General features: G+C 37.3%; 1 protein-coding gene across 1 annotated transcript in view; it reads left to right on the forward strand.

The window, feature by feature from the left end:
* Window positions 1-654: 654 nt before the first annotated feature.
* The window catches only part of AQR (aquarius intron-binding spliceosomal factor), a 78,644-nt gene continuing 63,087 nt past the window's right edge, over window positions 655-16,211 (forward strand). The window contains exons 1-5 of the mRNA XM_043919380.1: window positions 655-948; window positions 4,213-4,269; window positions 6,323-6,363; window positions 9,466-9,501; window positions 14,963-15,083. Coding sequence (XP_043775315.1) covers window positions 874-948; window positions 4,213-4,269; window positions 6,323-6,363; window positions 9,466-9,501; window positions 14,963-15,083 — 330 coding nt within the window. The 5' untranslated portion in view covers window positions 655-873. The remainder of the gene's footprint in view (window positions 949-4,212; window positions 4,270-6,322; window positions 6,364-9,465; window positions 9,502-14,962; window positions 15,084-16,211) is intronic.

Here is a 16,211-nt window from a genome sequence, read left to right on the forward strand (position 1 = left end):
TGCCAGTGCAGGTGATGCTGAGACACAGGTTTGATCCCTGGGTCGGGAAGATCCCCTGGAGAAGGAAATGGCAACCCACTCCAGTATTCTTGCCTGGGAAATCCCATGGACAGAGGAGCCTGGTGGGCTGCAGTCCATGGGGTCGCAAAGAGTTGGACATGACTGAAGTGACTTAGCATGCATAGTGACAAAAAGATCAGTGCGAATGGATGGGTAGAAGAGGGATACGAGTGGATCGCAAAGGAGTAGGAAACTTTTAGGGACACTGGATATGCTTATTATTATGACTTTGGTAATGGCTTCACAGATGTGTGCCTATGAAAAAAAGATCAAATTTCACACAAAATATGTGCAGTTCATTATAGACTAATTTATATTTCCATGAATCGGTTTAAAACGTTAAAATCAAGCCTTGCCTCCCGGTCTAATTTTTTTTCACTACTACTTTTTTTTTTTTTTTTTTTAGGGTTTAAAGAAATCCCAAGTCTCCCTCTTCCTCCCCAACGCTAACAACAAAACCTCCACCAACACCGTCTATCAGGCCACTGAGACATCAATCCAGTCTCGCTGGTGTTTTTCTGTCGGTTTCCCACTAGGGGGCAGAAGCGGGAGAGGCCGAAGCTCTTTTGCTTCTCTAGCTCAGAGCCGCCACTTCGCATGCACTTCCGGCCTTGTTGTGTTCCGCTTCCCGAAGAATGTACAAGCTGCGGTACGCGTTCCCAGTGAGACTGTAAACCCTGAGGGTCTTCAGCCCCGCCGAATTTTTGCATCTCGGAATCAGGCAGCTGCACTCGCCTCTTAGGGGAGGTTCATCGGATTCACCGCTGCTCGGAGCGGTCCTTTCTTTTCCACTGGAGCGGAGAGAGTGCTGCCATGACGGCCCCTGCTCAGCCCAAGAAAATCGTGGCCCCTACGGTGTCCCAGATCAACGCGGAGTTCGTGACCCAGGTGGGCTAGGGCGAGTCTGGCGTGTGTGAAGGGATGAGGACTCTGAGGCTGTGAGGCCAGGGGGTGGAATTTTCCTCGGGGAGGGAGCACCCAGGAAGAATTTGTTCATCAATTCATTAACTCAGGTCTTTTTACTGAAGTGTAAGTGCTGTGTGCCAGCTACCGTACTAGCTCTTGGGGAAACCGTGGTTAAAGAGGCTCTGCCCTGAGGAGTTCACATTCCAGGGGATACAGAAACATGAAAAGAACGCTTTCATGCTAGAGTTTGTCTCTGGAGCGATGAATTCGCAGAAGGAACACCCCAGTCTACCTGAGACTGGCAAGATTTCGTAGCAGAGGTGATGCTGAAATGAGGGTTGAAGGAGGGATAGGCTTATTCTTCTCCTTAGAGTAACCTCGATCTTTGAGCGGAGTGATGAGAATCAGACAAGAGACTTGCTCCAAATAAATGCGTCTAGGAAGAGCAGTCTCCGATGCTAATGTGTGAGTGTTCCTCTAGAACCCATTACTGTGTTTTATTGTGAACCGCGGTTGGCTTTGAACAGGGAAATACAATCCCGGTAGCTCTTAGCAACATTCCTAATCCTTATTTGTTGTTTGGGGTATTGACTAACAGTGCAAGTAGCTCAAAGTAGAACTTACTACTCACCAACTTCTTTCTTCTCTATTCCCTGTCTCAGCAGATTTGCCAAGGCAGAAGCATAGGAGTCACTTTGAGTCCTTCTTTTTCTAGCCTGCACTTTGCTACATTCTAAGTGTCTCTTAAATCTGTCTGCTTTCTGTGCCCTAAGCCAGGTTTCCATGGTTTTCTTCCTGGACCTAGGTATCCTAACCTGTGTTCGTGTCTTTCCACTTGCTCTCCTCAAGTTCATTTTTCATATTGCTGTCAGAGTTATTTTACCCAAGTACAGATCTGATCACCTCACTTATCTTCTTACAATTTCTAATGAGTCCTAATTGCCCTTAGGATAATGACTGGAATCATCCCGTGTTTTATAATCTAGCCTGTGCTTATATCCAGTTTTGTCTGTTATTTCCCCTTTTCTAATTGTGTTTTAGCCATACTGAACTGCACTTAATTGTGCTGTGTTATCTTCCACCTCCTGGCCTTTCAACATTGTTCCCTCTACTTAGAATCCTAATCCTCCCCCCCCCCCCCCCCCCCCACCATTTTCTTATATGGTTAATTCATTGTCATCAGTCTACATTAATTTGGAGAGGTTTTTGCGGACAACTTAGACTAGATTGTTATGGTTGTTCAGTCGCTAAGTTGTGTCCAACTCTTTGCAACCCCATGAACTGAAGCACACTAGGCTTCCCTGTCCTTCCCTACCTCCCTTTGCTTGAATTCATGTCCAGTGAGTCGCTGATGCCATCCAACCATCTCATCCTCTTGTTACCCCTTCTCCTCCTGCCTTCAGTCTTTGGAAGACTCATTAGAGTCTTCCAATGAATCAGCTCTTCCCATCAGGTAGTCAAAGTATTGGAGCTTCAGCTTCAGCATCAGTCCTTCCAGTGAATATTCAAGATTGATTTCCTTTAGGATTGACTGGTTGGATCTCCTTGCTGTCCAAGGGATCTCAAGAGTCTTCTCCAGGACCACAATTCAAAAGCAACAGTTTTTAGGCTCTCAGCCTTCTTTATAGTCTCAACTCTCACTTCTATACATGACTGCTGGAAAAATCATAGCTTTGACTATATGGACCTTTGTCAGCAAAGTGATGTCTCTGCTTTTTAATATGCTGTTTAGGTTTGTCATAGCTCCAGACTAGATTAGAACCCTCTTTTCACATATACTTGAAATTTTTGGTAGAAGTTATTAGTTTCCTCGACTCAGGGAGCTTACAGTTTAGAGATGAGTCAGTAAATGAACAGGGTAGTTTCAGACAGTGATTATTGCTATCAGGAAAATGAAACGGCATTGTGACAGAGCAGGTGGAGTGTATGAAAGCAGTCGGGAAGTCCTCTCTGAGGTGATTTTGACCTAAGACCTGAATGCCAAAAAAGGAGTCCGGTTGGGGAAGAGCAGGGAAACAGTCTGGGAGAAGCAAGTGCAGATGCCTTATGGTGTGTATGTAAAGAAGCCAGGAGAGCGAACTTGTGAAAGGAAAGATGGTAGAGATGGGGACAGAGAGTATGTAGGCACAGTACCATTTCCCTGCCCCTCCTCCATGATTTCTGGGCACCTGGGGCACCTGACCAGAGAAGGTGCTTTCTAATGATTATTGAGTGAATGAGGTGTAGACGTTAAATCTTAGTTATAAAGAAGATCAGAGATCTGAATTCTGTGACCTCACTTTTTTAATGATAAGCATTTTTTTAGCAATAAAGTATTCTTAAAGTATGTACATTGTTTCTTTTGAGACATAATGCTATCCACTTAATAGACTACTGTTATTGTTATGTCCAACTCTTTTGTGACCCAGTGGACTGAGCCCGCCAGGTTCCTCTGTCCATGGGATTTTCCAGGCAAGAATACTGGAGTGGGTTGCCATTTCCTTCTCTAGGGGATCTTCCTGACGAAAGGATTGAAACCTAGTCTCCTGCATTGGAGACTTAATAGAAAAGACCCTGATGCTGGGAAAGATTGACGGCAGGAGGAGAAGGGGACAACAGAGGATGAGATGATTGGATGGTATCACTGACTTGATGGACATGAGTTTGAGCAAGCTCCAGGAGTTGGTGATGGACACGGAGGCCTGGTGTGCTGCAGTCCTTGTGTTAGCAAAGAGTTGGACATGACTAAGCGGCTAAACTGACTGACTCCTGCATTGGCAGGCCGATTCTTTACCACTGAGCCACCAGGGAAGCCCTCCTGAGTGTGCGCTAATCACTTAAAGATTTATTGTTTTGCAGATCAGCATTCCTGAGGACTTTGAATCTGGTGTTTAGTACTGGCTCACTTGTTAACATTTTACTGTGGGCAGCTCATTTAATTTTTCTAAACCTGGGTTTCCTTAGCTCTATGCTGAAGATGTTTGACTGTGGTTATTAACTTTCCCCTAGGGGTAATTAGAAAAGTATGTTTTGTTTTGTTTTTAAAATCACAGTAGCAGGGTGCCATGCAGGGCATTACTGACATTCAGTAGATTGTGGCCAAAGATGCTAACTGGTCTGCAAGCCCATGTAGTCCCCTTAGTAAGTAAATGACTCTTATCCAACGTGTCCCTGTGTCAGGAGTGCTTGTTACTGAATGATCTTGGTGTTTTAGCTCTACAGTGGTATGAATATATGACTTACTATTTATACTGTTTACTTTTGCAGTTAGCATGTAAATATTGGGCACCCCATATCAAGAAAAAGTCCCCCTTTGATATAAAGGTAAGTACTTTTGATTTGCAGCATCCTTTTCAAATAAGTATGCTCTTTGTGTCTCTTCTTCAAGAGCTGATTCATCGAAAGCTTTTCACTTTCTTTAAAAGTTAAAATGAATGGTTTTCTAAACTAATGATTACTCATAAGAGAAAATTTGAAAAATACAGAGGCTACACATAGGGGAATAAAAGATCATTACTCAGTGATCACCTCTATTATCAATCGTTTTCTTTCCTTTAAGCTTTTTAAAAAGCGTGTGTGGATTTTCCTGTTCATAGATTCTTAGATTGTTTTTGATTTCTCATTATTAGATGACCATGTAATGAATATCTTTGTAAATATACAGCAGTTTTCCTACAGTTTTTTTTGACAGTTCACCTAGGATAGAATCTATTGTTTTCTGGTTGTTGAACTGCAATAAAGATCTGCAATAATGGTGGAAGAGGGGTGACTTGTTTAGTGTATAGAATGGGCTTAGGATTCATGTGACACAGTTTAGAATAATTGAAAAGGAAAAAGCCTAAACGTAAGATTAATTCTTACTGAAATAGTTTCTTGAAAAGAGGTCCTTACATGAAATAGAGCTGACATATTGCATGCCACTTAACGTGTAGTAAAGACTGACATAAAGCTTTGCTATTATAAATCAAATTGTGGTACTTTAGGCACTCTTAGTAAAACTGAACCCCAAATTTCTTATTATTTGAGCTTAAATGTTTTATCTATAAATATATTTGTTTTGCCAGCAATCCCATTTTATTCATTAGGAAGATATTAAACTTGACATACATTAGTTACTCTTAATTATTGGCCAGTTGCTTTATCTTACTTTATGTTGTTTGGACATGTTTATGCTTGTATATGTTGGGTCTGGGAGTTCCTAGAGTCATTTTTCATTGATAACAAAATTATCTTGATGACGCTACTAGATTGAGTTGAACCTAATTAGATCAAGATTTTTAGAGATTAAATTTTAATCATTTAGATCGTTTTAGTTAATACTAGAGATAATTCTAGATAAAGCTATGTATGCCTGTTTAGAAAAATTTTATTTTAACTTGGTATTTAAAGATGATTATACCCTTCATTTTATTATTTTTTAATAAGTTAGATTTTGATAAAAAGCAGAAGAAAACAGAAATTTCATATAAATTCAAGATTTGCTTGCCTCATTGTCTTCCTGCCTTTACCACCCACAAACATTTATTTGACATGTGTACTCTGAGCAATTAAAAGATATCATAGTTACCATAAAATTATATTATACCATGTTAAAGCACTTCATAGTTTTAACTATTTTAAACTACTCTGTCACTAGCACTACTGTTACTTCTGCTACTGTTAACTGTTATTAAAGGCTCACCATGTGCAAGGACCTGGGCTGAGTTCTTTATGTGTGTTGTCTTTTAGCAAACCCATGGGGTACTTACTAGTATAATTAGATCCTTTTTGTATTCTGGGAAGCAGCGTCAGTAGCAGTCATGCACTTGGAGAGGTTGTCGCCATCAGCAGTGAAGGTGACTGCTTTGAATCAGGCTTCCAACTCCGGAACCTGAATTCTTAGGGATCATACCATCTTACCCCCGCTAACCCAAGTAATGGAAATCTGAGGTTTTGTCATGCATCTGGAAAACGGAATGTAACGATTGGCGTTTGTTTCTCTTGTCTTTTTGTGCTTTCACTTTGCTTTCTGATTTTTGAAAACATTGTTAAAACTCTGAGATGAAGCCTGGTAACATTTATACTTTGTTAAAACTATGTTTTAAAAATTATCCTGTTTTCCCTAGAAATGAAATAAATACATCATTTTAATAATTATTTCTATGATTATTTTTATGTAGACATATTTATTTTTTCTACTCCTTTGCTTTCTTGTTATTTTACATTTTGAGGAATATAATGGGATTATAAAAAGTATCTCTGAAGTATTCTTTCACTAGCAGTAATATTTGATAACTTTCCGAAGCAACTTGTTTTGTGTAATCTCAGTAACTGAAAACTCTCAGAGTCTGAAAAAAATTATTTGAGATATTAAACATTTTTATATTTTTAACAACAGGTGATTGAAGATATATATGAGAAAGAAATTGTCAAATCAAGGTAGGAACGAGTTTAATTTTTATACATAGGAATTAGATGGTTCTAACTTGGATCTCATCTGAGTTTCTAAACTAAATGTAATTATAAACCTGGAACTTTTCTTTCTTGATTTGGTCATCAAGGAGATGGTAGCTGGAAAAATTACATCTAACTGCTGAAGAGTCAAGATATTTCTTTGCCTTGTAATTTTTAACTCAGATTAGAGAGATTACGTTCTTTAGGGTTTATTTTGTTTTTGAAGGATGTGAGGAAGATTAAACATGGAGATTTTAAATTTTCAGTTCAGTTAATACTAATTTTCTTACCATTTTCTGATATATCTTTTCAAAAGATTATTTAAAAATTAGGAAAGTAAATGTACATGATAATTGAATACCAAATAATGAAATACATATTTTGTACAAGCTATATATGTAATAAAAAATTATTTTGAACAACACACAGAAGGGGGTAAGTGTCAGTAAATCTTCTTCCCTGACCCTTAACCCTCAGTGTCTTTATTTATATATACATGTGTTCCAGTTCCCTACCCCTGTGATTTTTTTAAAACCATCTTGGACGTTTTTCCATATTTGCGCCTGTAGACATATATGCCCAATCAGTGTTTTAAAAGGTAATTGACTAACCGTTTTAGTATGAAAGGGAAACATTCATGTTATGAATGTCATAGACCTTATAAAATGGCAGATTTTATTTTTTTCATGTATTCCATGAAATTAGGAGGTAAATTTTACTAAATATTGTAAACACAGTGTCAAAATAAGAGGCTAGTTGTTTTGTTTTAATGATTGATTCTTGAGCCCGATTGATTCTAGAGCCTTTGGTCCTAACAGGACCAAAGACCATGTTAAGGTTTGTTTGTTTTAAATTTGAAGAGCAGGAGGAAACCAGTGAAGCCTGATGGTGGTATTTGAAAAATGCCCCCGTTGGAGGGGGCCAGAGTCAGGTAGTTAGCTAGGTGAATATTGTTGTAGTCTGGTTAAAGATAATAATGGCATGGATTAGCATGGGAAGTTGAGATACAGAGGAGTTACCAATTTGAGAGAGAGGGAAGTGAAGAGATGGTTGGTGGCTGGATGTGATGAGTGTGGGAAGGGAGGAATCAAGGATGACTCCACAAAGTTTTTGGCCAAGGTAGTCAGGTAATTAGCTGCCATTCCTGACTTTTGCTGTTGCTGGTGGTGGAATTGGGTATAGAAATGTTGAATTCTAGCTACTAAAGAGCCTTATAGATGTAAATAAGCAGTTGGTATCTAGGTGTAGAGTTATGAACAGAGGACTCGGATGAGCCTACTTTGAGCACCAACCACCATTTTAGTGCTAAGGGTACATGAGTGAACATGGCAGGTGAAGTCTCAGGTTAACTTATGAAGCTTATGATCTAATTCTTATGTGGACAGATAACATGCAGATGTAGCATCAGCAGGCTGTGAGTGCTATAAATTAAAGTGGGATCAGGGTACAGTGACAAAGACTGCTACTTTAGATTGAATGATCAGGCCATCCTGTCTTAAGGGGTATCACGTGTGAGCTGACGCGTTAACTGTTCCCTTCCTTTTATGGATGAGAAAACTGAGGTACAGAGAGGTTAAGTAACTAGCCCAAGATATTTTACCATAGGTAGATAAAGAGGCTGCTCCAGTTATTAAATCCTTGTTCTCTGGCTCTTATCCAGTACTTTGTTCTTAAATAGGACAGGGTCCATTTGCTCTTTAGGACTCTCTTAACCCATACACTGTGATTTAATTGTTAATCCAATTATGAATCCATCTAAGTGATTTTTATACTGAAGAAAAAGGGATAACTTATAGAGCAGTTTACTTTTGCCAGTGTTTAGATTTCTTTTCATTAAAAATGTTTAAGCCTCTTTACAATGAAATTAATAGATATTGCGTAAAATGTACAGGAATGTATAGCCTTATGAATTTTACCACCACCGAGGTTAAAAAAAAAACAACACACCAACATTGTCAGCATCCTAGATACCCTTGTATGCCCCTTTGCTTTACCATTTAAATATGTAAATATGCAAACATGAATACTGTAGTTTAATTTTGCTTGGTTTTAAACTTAAAAAAAAAAGGAACCACATAATATGTACTCTTTTGTGGCTGGCTTCCTTTGTTCACAGATATTATTTGATTTTTTAATCTTCTGTTTAACAATCAATCTGGAGTAGATAGCTCAGAAGTTCATGTCAAGTCCTTGTCAACCTTTTAACAAACTTTGTATAAGTAATATTTGTCTTTATTACTTGTAACTTTTCATCCTTTAAAGATTTTCTGGCATGTCTAATCTCTAGACCCATTTTTATATCTTTTATATATATATAAAACATTAGTTAAGCTCTTTACCTGTCTCAGCAAGTTTAATTTGCAAAGCTGGAAGCTTATATCCAGTGGCATGGATCTGGTCTGGCTACTTTATTTCTAATATACAAAATGATAAAGCTACATTAGTGGACATTTAGACTTATCTTTGCACAGATACCCCGTAACTGCAGGATCATTTATCCATATAAAACACTTCTGTTTCTTAAAGTGTATACAGAAATATCTGATACTGCCTCTACAATTTTCTAATATTTTAGACTTAATATCAAGACTACATGACATGTCTGTAATACACATTTGTGTCCTTTATATAGGAAGGCAGGCTTGACTTCAGCAGAACGTTTCCATTTGATTACTATTAAATGAAAGAAGATTAGTGCTTAAGAAATTGAGGCAGACTAGCTTTTGGCAATGGTGATCCAATAATATTGGTTATCCAATATTATGAATATTGATGAGAACTTGTGTTTTGATTAAATCTACTCGGCTTATTAGTTTGTGTGTTATATCCTTGTATGTCGTGGTGCTAATTGTGTTTGTTATATGAATAAGATATAATTCTTCTTAGATAGTCTTTAAAAATAAATAAAGTGAACAAAATAAAAATATATAAAAGCAAAATTTGCTTCCTTCAATGTTTTATTGGACGTAATTATTCTGATATGTGAGGCAGTATTAAAACAAGATTCCAGAATACATCTGTATTAGTAACTCAGAAATGTTATATTCTCTATTTAAATATTTTTACTATTGACTTTTATATTTTTAGGTTTGCCATCAGAAAGATAATGCTCTTGGAATTTAGGTGAGTTAAAAGACTTTACTTTGATGATGTTAAAGATGACAATATGACTTAACTTTTAACTAGGTTTTCTGTACACTTCTGTGAGTTGGTAAGAAAATAATTACTATAGACTTTTGAAGTTTTATATTTTTGTGTTTGGCTTATTTTGGAATACGTGTACGACATCTTTTGTTTTCAAGGCTGTTGTTCCATTGTTAGAGTAACTGTATTTTGAAGTGTTTCTCACTAATTAAGATAGGGTGTGCTGAGCAATTTCTGAACGCTTACTTGGTTCCTCTAGTTACAATGGGAGTAAACTGGAATGCATTCTATAGCCACTTTTTTCCTTCCAAGCTTATTTACTATTACCAGACCAACCTTGTTCTGACCTAAACCATTTACAGATATTTCAGGCAGAAGAGGATATGCAATTTTTAGATTATAATTTAGATTATATTACAGCTAGGTATGGCTAGTAGACCTGGAAGTAAAAGCCAAGATTGTTGTTGATGATAGTAGTATTTGTCACTTATTGAACCTTGTGCTAGACATAGTGTTAAACATTTTATATAGCGAGCAATCATAGCAATCCTGCAAAAAGTCAGTATTATACTTTCCATATAGTGAAGGAAAAAAACTGAGATCAGAGCAGTTAAGTAATTTATTCAAGATAATGCATTTAAGTAGTTGGTGGAGCTCAGATGCCAGTGTCTGATGCCAAAGCTCATGGTTTTTCCATTTCTCCACACTCCCTTGAGGTATAGTCTGCATGTCTCTGTTTTAATGACTGTAACTCCAGGGGATAGTGAAAGACAGGGAAGCCTGATGTGCTGCAGTCCAAGGTTGCAGAGTCAGACATTACTTAAGAGACTGAAAAACAACTCCCTTCATAAACTGATTTGATCCTCACAAAAATGGCATAAGACTAGCAATCTCCTCAAGAAAATTAGAGATACCAAGGCAACATTTCAGGCAAAGATGGGCTCAATAAAGGACAGAAATGGTATGGACTTAACAGAAGCAGAAGATATTAAGAAGAGGTGGCAAGAATACACAGGAGAACTACACAAAACAGGTCTTCACAACCCAGATAATCACAATGGTGTGATCACTCAAATAGAGCCAGACATCCTGGAATGTGAAGTCAAGTGGGCCTTAGGAAGCATCACTGTGAACAAAGCTAGTGGAGGTGATGGAATTCCAGTTGAGCTACTTCAAATCCTAAAAGATGATGCTGTGAAAGTGCTGCACTCATATGCCAGCAAATTTGGAAAACTCAACAGTGGCCACAGGACTGGAGGTCAGTTTTCATTCCAATCCCAAAGAAAGGCAATGCCAAAGAATGCTCAAACTACTGCACAATTGCACTCACCTCAAAATTAAGGTGAGTAAAGTAGGCTAGCAAATTATTGCTAAGCTAGCAAAGTAATGCTAAAAATTCTCCAAGCCAGGCTTCAACCGTACGTGAACCATGCACTTCCAGATGTTCAAGTTGAATTTAGGAAAGGCAGAGGAACCAGAGATCAAATTGCCAACATCTGTTGGGTCATTGAAAAAGCAAGAGAGTTCCAGAAAAACATCTACTTCTGCTTTATTGACTATGCCAAAGCGTTTGACTGTGTGGATCACAACAAACTGTGAAAAATTCTTCAAGAGACAGGAATACCAGACCACCTGACCTGCCTCCCGAGAACTCTGTACACAGGTCAGGAAGCAACAGTTAGAACTGGACATGGAACAACAGACTTGTTCCAAATCGGGAAAGGAGTATGTCAAGGCTGTATTTTTTCACCCTGCTTATTTAACTTATATGCAGAGTACTTCATGAGAAATGCTGGACTGGATGAAGCACAAGCTAGAATCAAAAAGACTGCCGGGAGAAATCTCAATAACCTCAGATATGCAGATGACACCACCCTTATGGCAGAAAGTGAAGAGGAACCAAAGAGACTCTTGATGAAAGTGAAAGAGGAGAGTGAAAAAGCTGACTTAAAGCTCAACATTCAGAACACTAAGATCATGGCATCCATTCCCATCACTTCATGGCAAATAGATGGAGAAACAGTGGAAATAGTGAGAGACTTTATTTTTGGGGGCTCCAAAATCACTGCAGATGGTGACTGCAGCTCTGAAATTAAAAGACGCTTACTCCTTGGGAGAAAAGTTATGACCAACCTAGACAGCATATTAAAAAACAGAGACATTACTTTCCCAACAAAGGTCCGTCTAGTGAAGGCTATGGTTTTTCCAGTAATCATGTATGGATATGAGAGTTGGACTGTAAAGAAAGATTTGATTAATGACTGTAACTATAGATTTGATGCTTTTGAACTGTGGTGTTGGAGAAGACTCTTGAGAGTCCCTTGGACTGCAAGGAGATCCAACCAGTTCATCCTAAAGGAAATCAGTCCTGAATATTCATTCGAAGGACTGATGCTGAAGCTAAAACTCCAGTACTTTGGCCACCTGATGAAAAGAACTGACTCATTTGAAAAGACCCTGATGCTGGGAAAGATTGAAAGTGGGAGAAGAAGGCGGCGACAGAGGATGAGATGGTTGGATGGCATCACCAACTCAATGGATATGAGTTCGGGTAAACTCTGGGAGTAGGTGATGGACAGGGAGGTCTGGTGTGCTGCACCCCATGGGGTCGTAGAGAGTCAGACACGACTGAGCAACTGAACTGATCTGAACTGAGCTGAGGTGTTCTTCTTATTATTGCAGAGAAAAATTGAAGTTTGTAGCTATGAATTAACTTGTAAGTGAAGTGACTGCTATATCTTAAGAACTGTATTGTTATTAAATACTTGATCTCATTTAACCCTCATAATAGTTCCAGTGAGATCTTCCTTATTTTATAGAGAGCACTTAGGCTAGAAATTGGATCCATATGACCCTTAGATTAATACACTTTTTCATCATACCATGCCATCTTTCAAGAAGAACAATAAAAGTCAAGTGGATGCTGATACACAGTTAGGATAAAACCAGAATTCTATTGTCCTGGCAAATACCAGATACCAAGAGAATTGCAAGAACTAAAGGAGAAAGCAGAACGTATTTAAGGCGCCAATGACAGTGAAAGATTTTTAATAACTGAAAAAGTGGGTTGTTATCTTCCAGGAACTTTTATGTAATTTCTGGGTGAAAATGCCATTTTCTCTGTGCCAGCCTCCAGACACAATAATTCTCGTTTGTAGTAGAGATGATTGATGGTCTCTTGCTAGAGTGGAAAGTTAGATGGCATGGAGAAGGTGTCTAGGTATAGGAGAGTGAACTGAATCTTGAGAAAACTCATTAGAGGGACATGTTATTATATAGGTTACATTTGCTGCAGTTGGCAAAATAGAATCAGGGAATTAGCGAACTGTCCTTAAGTTTGGTTTAAAGAGATATAGTTTGGAGTGTGGTCTGTATCATCTGTTTATCACAGAGATAAGTGCATCATCTTGGGCAGATCATTTACTCTCATATTCTCAGATTCTTCATCTGAAAAATGTAAAGAATAGGTTTGGAGTTCACTGTGTAATCAGGTAATACCCATGATATTACTGTTAAAAACTGTGGCAAGCCAATGATATCTGTGGGGCATCTGGCTGAATCAAATATAAAGATACTCTGAAATGATATGTATTCCAACTAAACTGCAAAAAAAATGCTACAGCTAACACCTTGATGAATGTGAGTCCAGACTCTCAAATTACAGGGCACATTAGAGCAAGATTTAGTTGAAGCAACAAAGAGCAGAATTAGATACTCCTCAGAAAACCACAGGTAATTAAGTCATATACATACTGTCAAATCATGTTTAAAATTATTATGAGTATAAAAGAAGAAATAGAATGCGTGTAAGAAACAGGATACTAAAAATGGACAGGTTTGGGGGAAAATGAAAATAAAAGTCATTAAAATTAAAAAACTCAGTGGTTAAATTGAATAGATTAGACACAGCTAAAGAGGGAATTAGTAAATGGGGATTTAGAGCTGAGAAAATTAGCAAATAACAGAAAAGAGAAATTGAGATGTAAAGCATACAAGGCAATTAAGAGATATAGAGGCTAGAATGAGAAGGTCCATTAGAAGTTTCAGAAGAGATTTAGGGAAAATGAGGGAGTGGCAATTTAGAAGAGATGACGGTTAAAAATTTTCTATAGTTGAAACATGAGTCTGTAAGATTCAGGAAGTATATCTGTGAACAGAGCAACAGTGACAAAAATCTTAAAATCTGCTAGAGGAAAAATGATTACTCAGAGGAAGAACAAATTGATTGTAGACTTTGCAATTGCAATAATAGAAAAGATAGTAGAATGAGTCTAGTAAATAGAAAAATAGAACTATCGACCAAGAAAGAATTCTGTCACCAGCTAAACTGCATGAAATAAACAGATTTCAGACAGATTCATACTAACAGACTTGCTAGCAAAAGTTCTGAAGGGCATAATTTAGGGAAAAGGAATTTAAACTTGTAAAAAAAGAATACGATGTTTCATGCATTTACTATATGAAAGAGTAGTCTATAACTTGGAGCCTTTTGGCAGTTATTTAGGATAAAATACTATTTACCAGTTTCCTAGGCACTTGTAAACTAAGTAAGAATGATTCCTAAAGATAGACCCATGGAAATATCAACATGAAGAGACCTTTGAAGCTTAAGAGGAAGTAGAAAAATTCTGTTATAGGGCAATCTGAAATGCAGAACTGTGTGTGTGCACGTGTGCATGCATGCGTGTATACATGAAGACGTAAGTGAAAAGTTATATTGAAAAGTTATACATGTGGAGTAATTTAAAATAGAAACAAAAAAGTTCTGTGTTCTTCATTAGTGCTTGAGAGGATTTTACAGCCCACAACAAGTAATTGAAGTTTATAACTACTCTGAACAAGAAATGGTTAAGTTTTGTTTTGAAAATCAGAATTACTTAGTTTAAGAATGTCTTCACCAGTCTTAAAATAAGAATTTTGGCGTTTTGAAAAGAAAATGCAAGTTACCTTGAAAACTGACTTACGTTAAATGCCTTGTAAATTAAGTAACAAATCCTCTTTTTGAGTAAGTCTTTGTCTTAGTTTTCAGAAATCATTTGGTCCTGATATGAGTTTGTGTTAATTTCTCAGTTACTTTTGTCTGTGAAGCTGTCCATCGTATCATTTTAGAGCTGGTATTTGTCAGATAATTTGTTTTTTACTCTGTGAAGCACCTTAGATAAGGAAATATCCAGTGCTCTAATGGTGATAATTATATATGTCAGTAATCTTTGATGTGTTCCTACTTTGAAAGTATAAGACTCTCATTCTCCAGAGCCATATTTGCTACTCATGTTTGCAATAGTAGGACTGACCTACATTATAGATTAATTTGTGAAGGACTCTCAGACTGTAAATACAGATTTTCAAAAAGTTGTAAGTAATTAGACTTTTTCAGGGGAGTGATATAATGATATGGTAGTAACTAATGAAATGTTCTATGCCTTTTTATTCTTCACAGCCAGTATCTTGAAAATTACCTCTGGATGAATTATTCTCCAGAAGTGTCCAGCAAAGCCTATTTAATGTCAATCTGCTGCATGGTGAATGAAAAATTCAGAGAAAATGTCCCTGCATGGGAGGTAACAGATTTAAATTACTTCATAGCTTTTTACTGTGCTCACTTAAGGTGTTACAAAGTAGCTTTTTTACTGATAATATCTTTTAGAACAGAACTTTATCCAAAAATAAAGTAAATATTGAGAAAAAGAATGGATGTATGAAAAATATTGGGTTGGCCAAAACGCTTGTTCAGGTTTTCCCTAAGATGGTATGGAAAGGCCAAACAAACTTTTCGGCCAACTCAATGACATTTCTTTTGGTTCTAGTTCTTTAATATGTTGTGAATTGAAAAATTATTAATGTGAAATTATTTTTCTGCTTTGTGCTTAAAACAAAGAATGGCATGGATTATAAAGACTTTTACATCAAATAAAGTAAATTTTATATTAAGTAGCTCAAAGAGTCAGACATGACTGAGAGATTGAACTGAACTGAGCTCAAATAGATAATGTTCAATGAGATAATATTTTTCAGTGCCTTGTTTCACAACAGAGAGTATGTATTTATAGTTTTACCTGAGTAAAGTAGTATGTCTAAAGTCAAGACAGGTGCTTATATTGTAATTTCAGTCTTCTCTTTATCTGATTTGGGATCTGTTTTCTCTTTTGAAATTTATAATTGGCATTTTCTCTTTGAGCTACTGTAACAGAGCCTTGATCAGCCAACAAAGGTCCAAAATCTAGGTTTTCTTTGGCCATTATGAAATGGTCAGCTCATCAAGAGTTCCTTCCCCTCAATCATACATCTTTAAATGAAGGAAAGCTGTGTATACTTGCCATCTCTTTTGAGGGGATGGTCACCAAAATGAAAAGGTGTTAACATTCTTTAAGATTAAAACCATGGACCCTCAAATATTCATTATTACCATCGTATAAGGGCCTTGTCTTATTGAGAAATCTTAGAGGTTTCTTAAAGTTGCTTCGAACCACCAGAGGAAGGGAGAGGGACACCAGAGAATGACTTCAGTTTTCATGCTGTAAAGACCACTTTGGTGATTAGAGTTGATACAGATAAAGAGAAGAGGTTACACTGATTTGGAAAGTAAAATTGATTGTATTTGATAATTGAAGTAGCTTGAGGGAGGGGATATTATTTTCAGTAACCTTCCAGGTTTGGGCAACTGAATATAAAAGATGAGAGGTGCCTCT

Source organism: Cervus elaphus, chromosome 12, assembly GCF_910594005.1.
Source record: "Cervus elaphus chromosome 12, mCerEla1.1, whole genome shotgun sequence".
Lineage (NCBI taxonomy): Eukaryota > Metazoa > Chordata > Mammalia > Artiodactyla > Cervidae > Cervus > Cervus elaphus.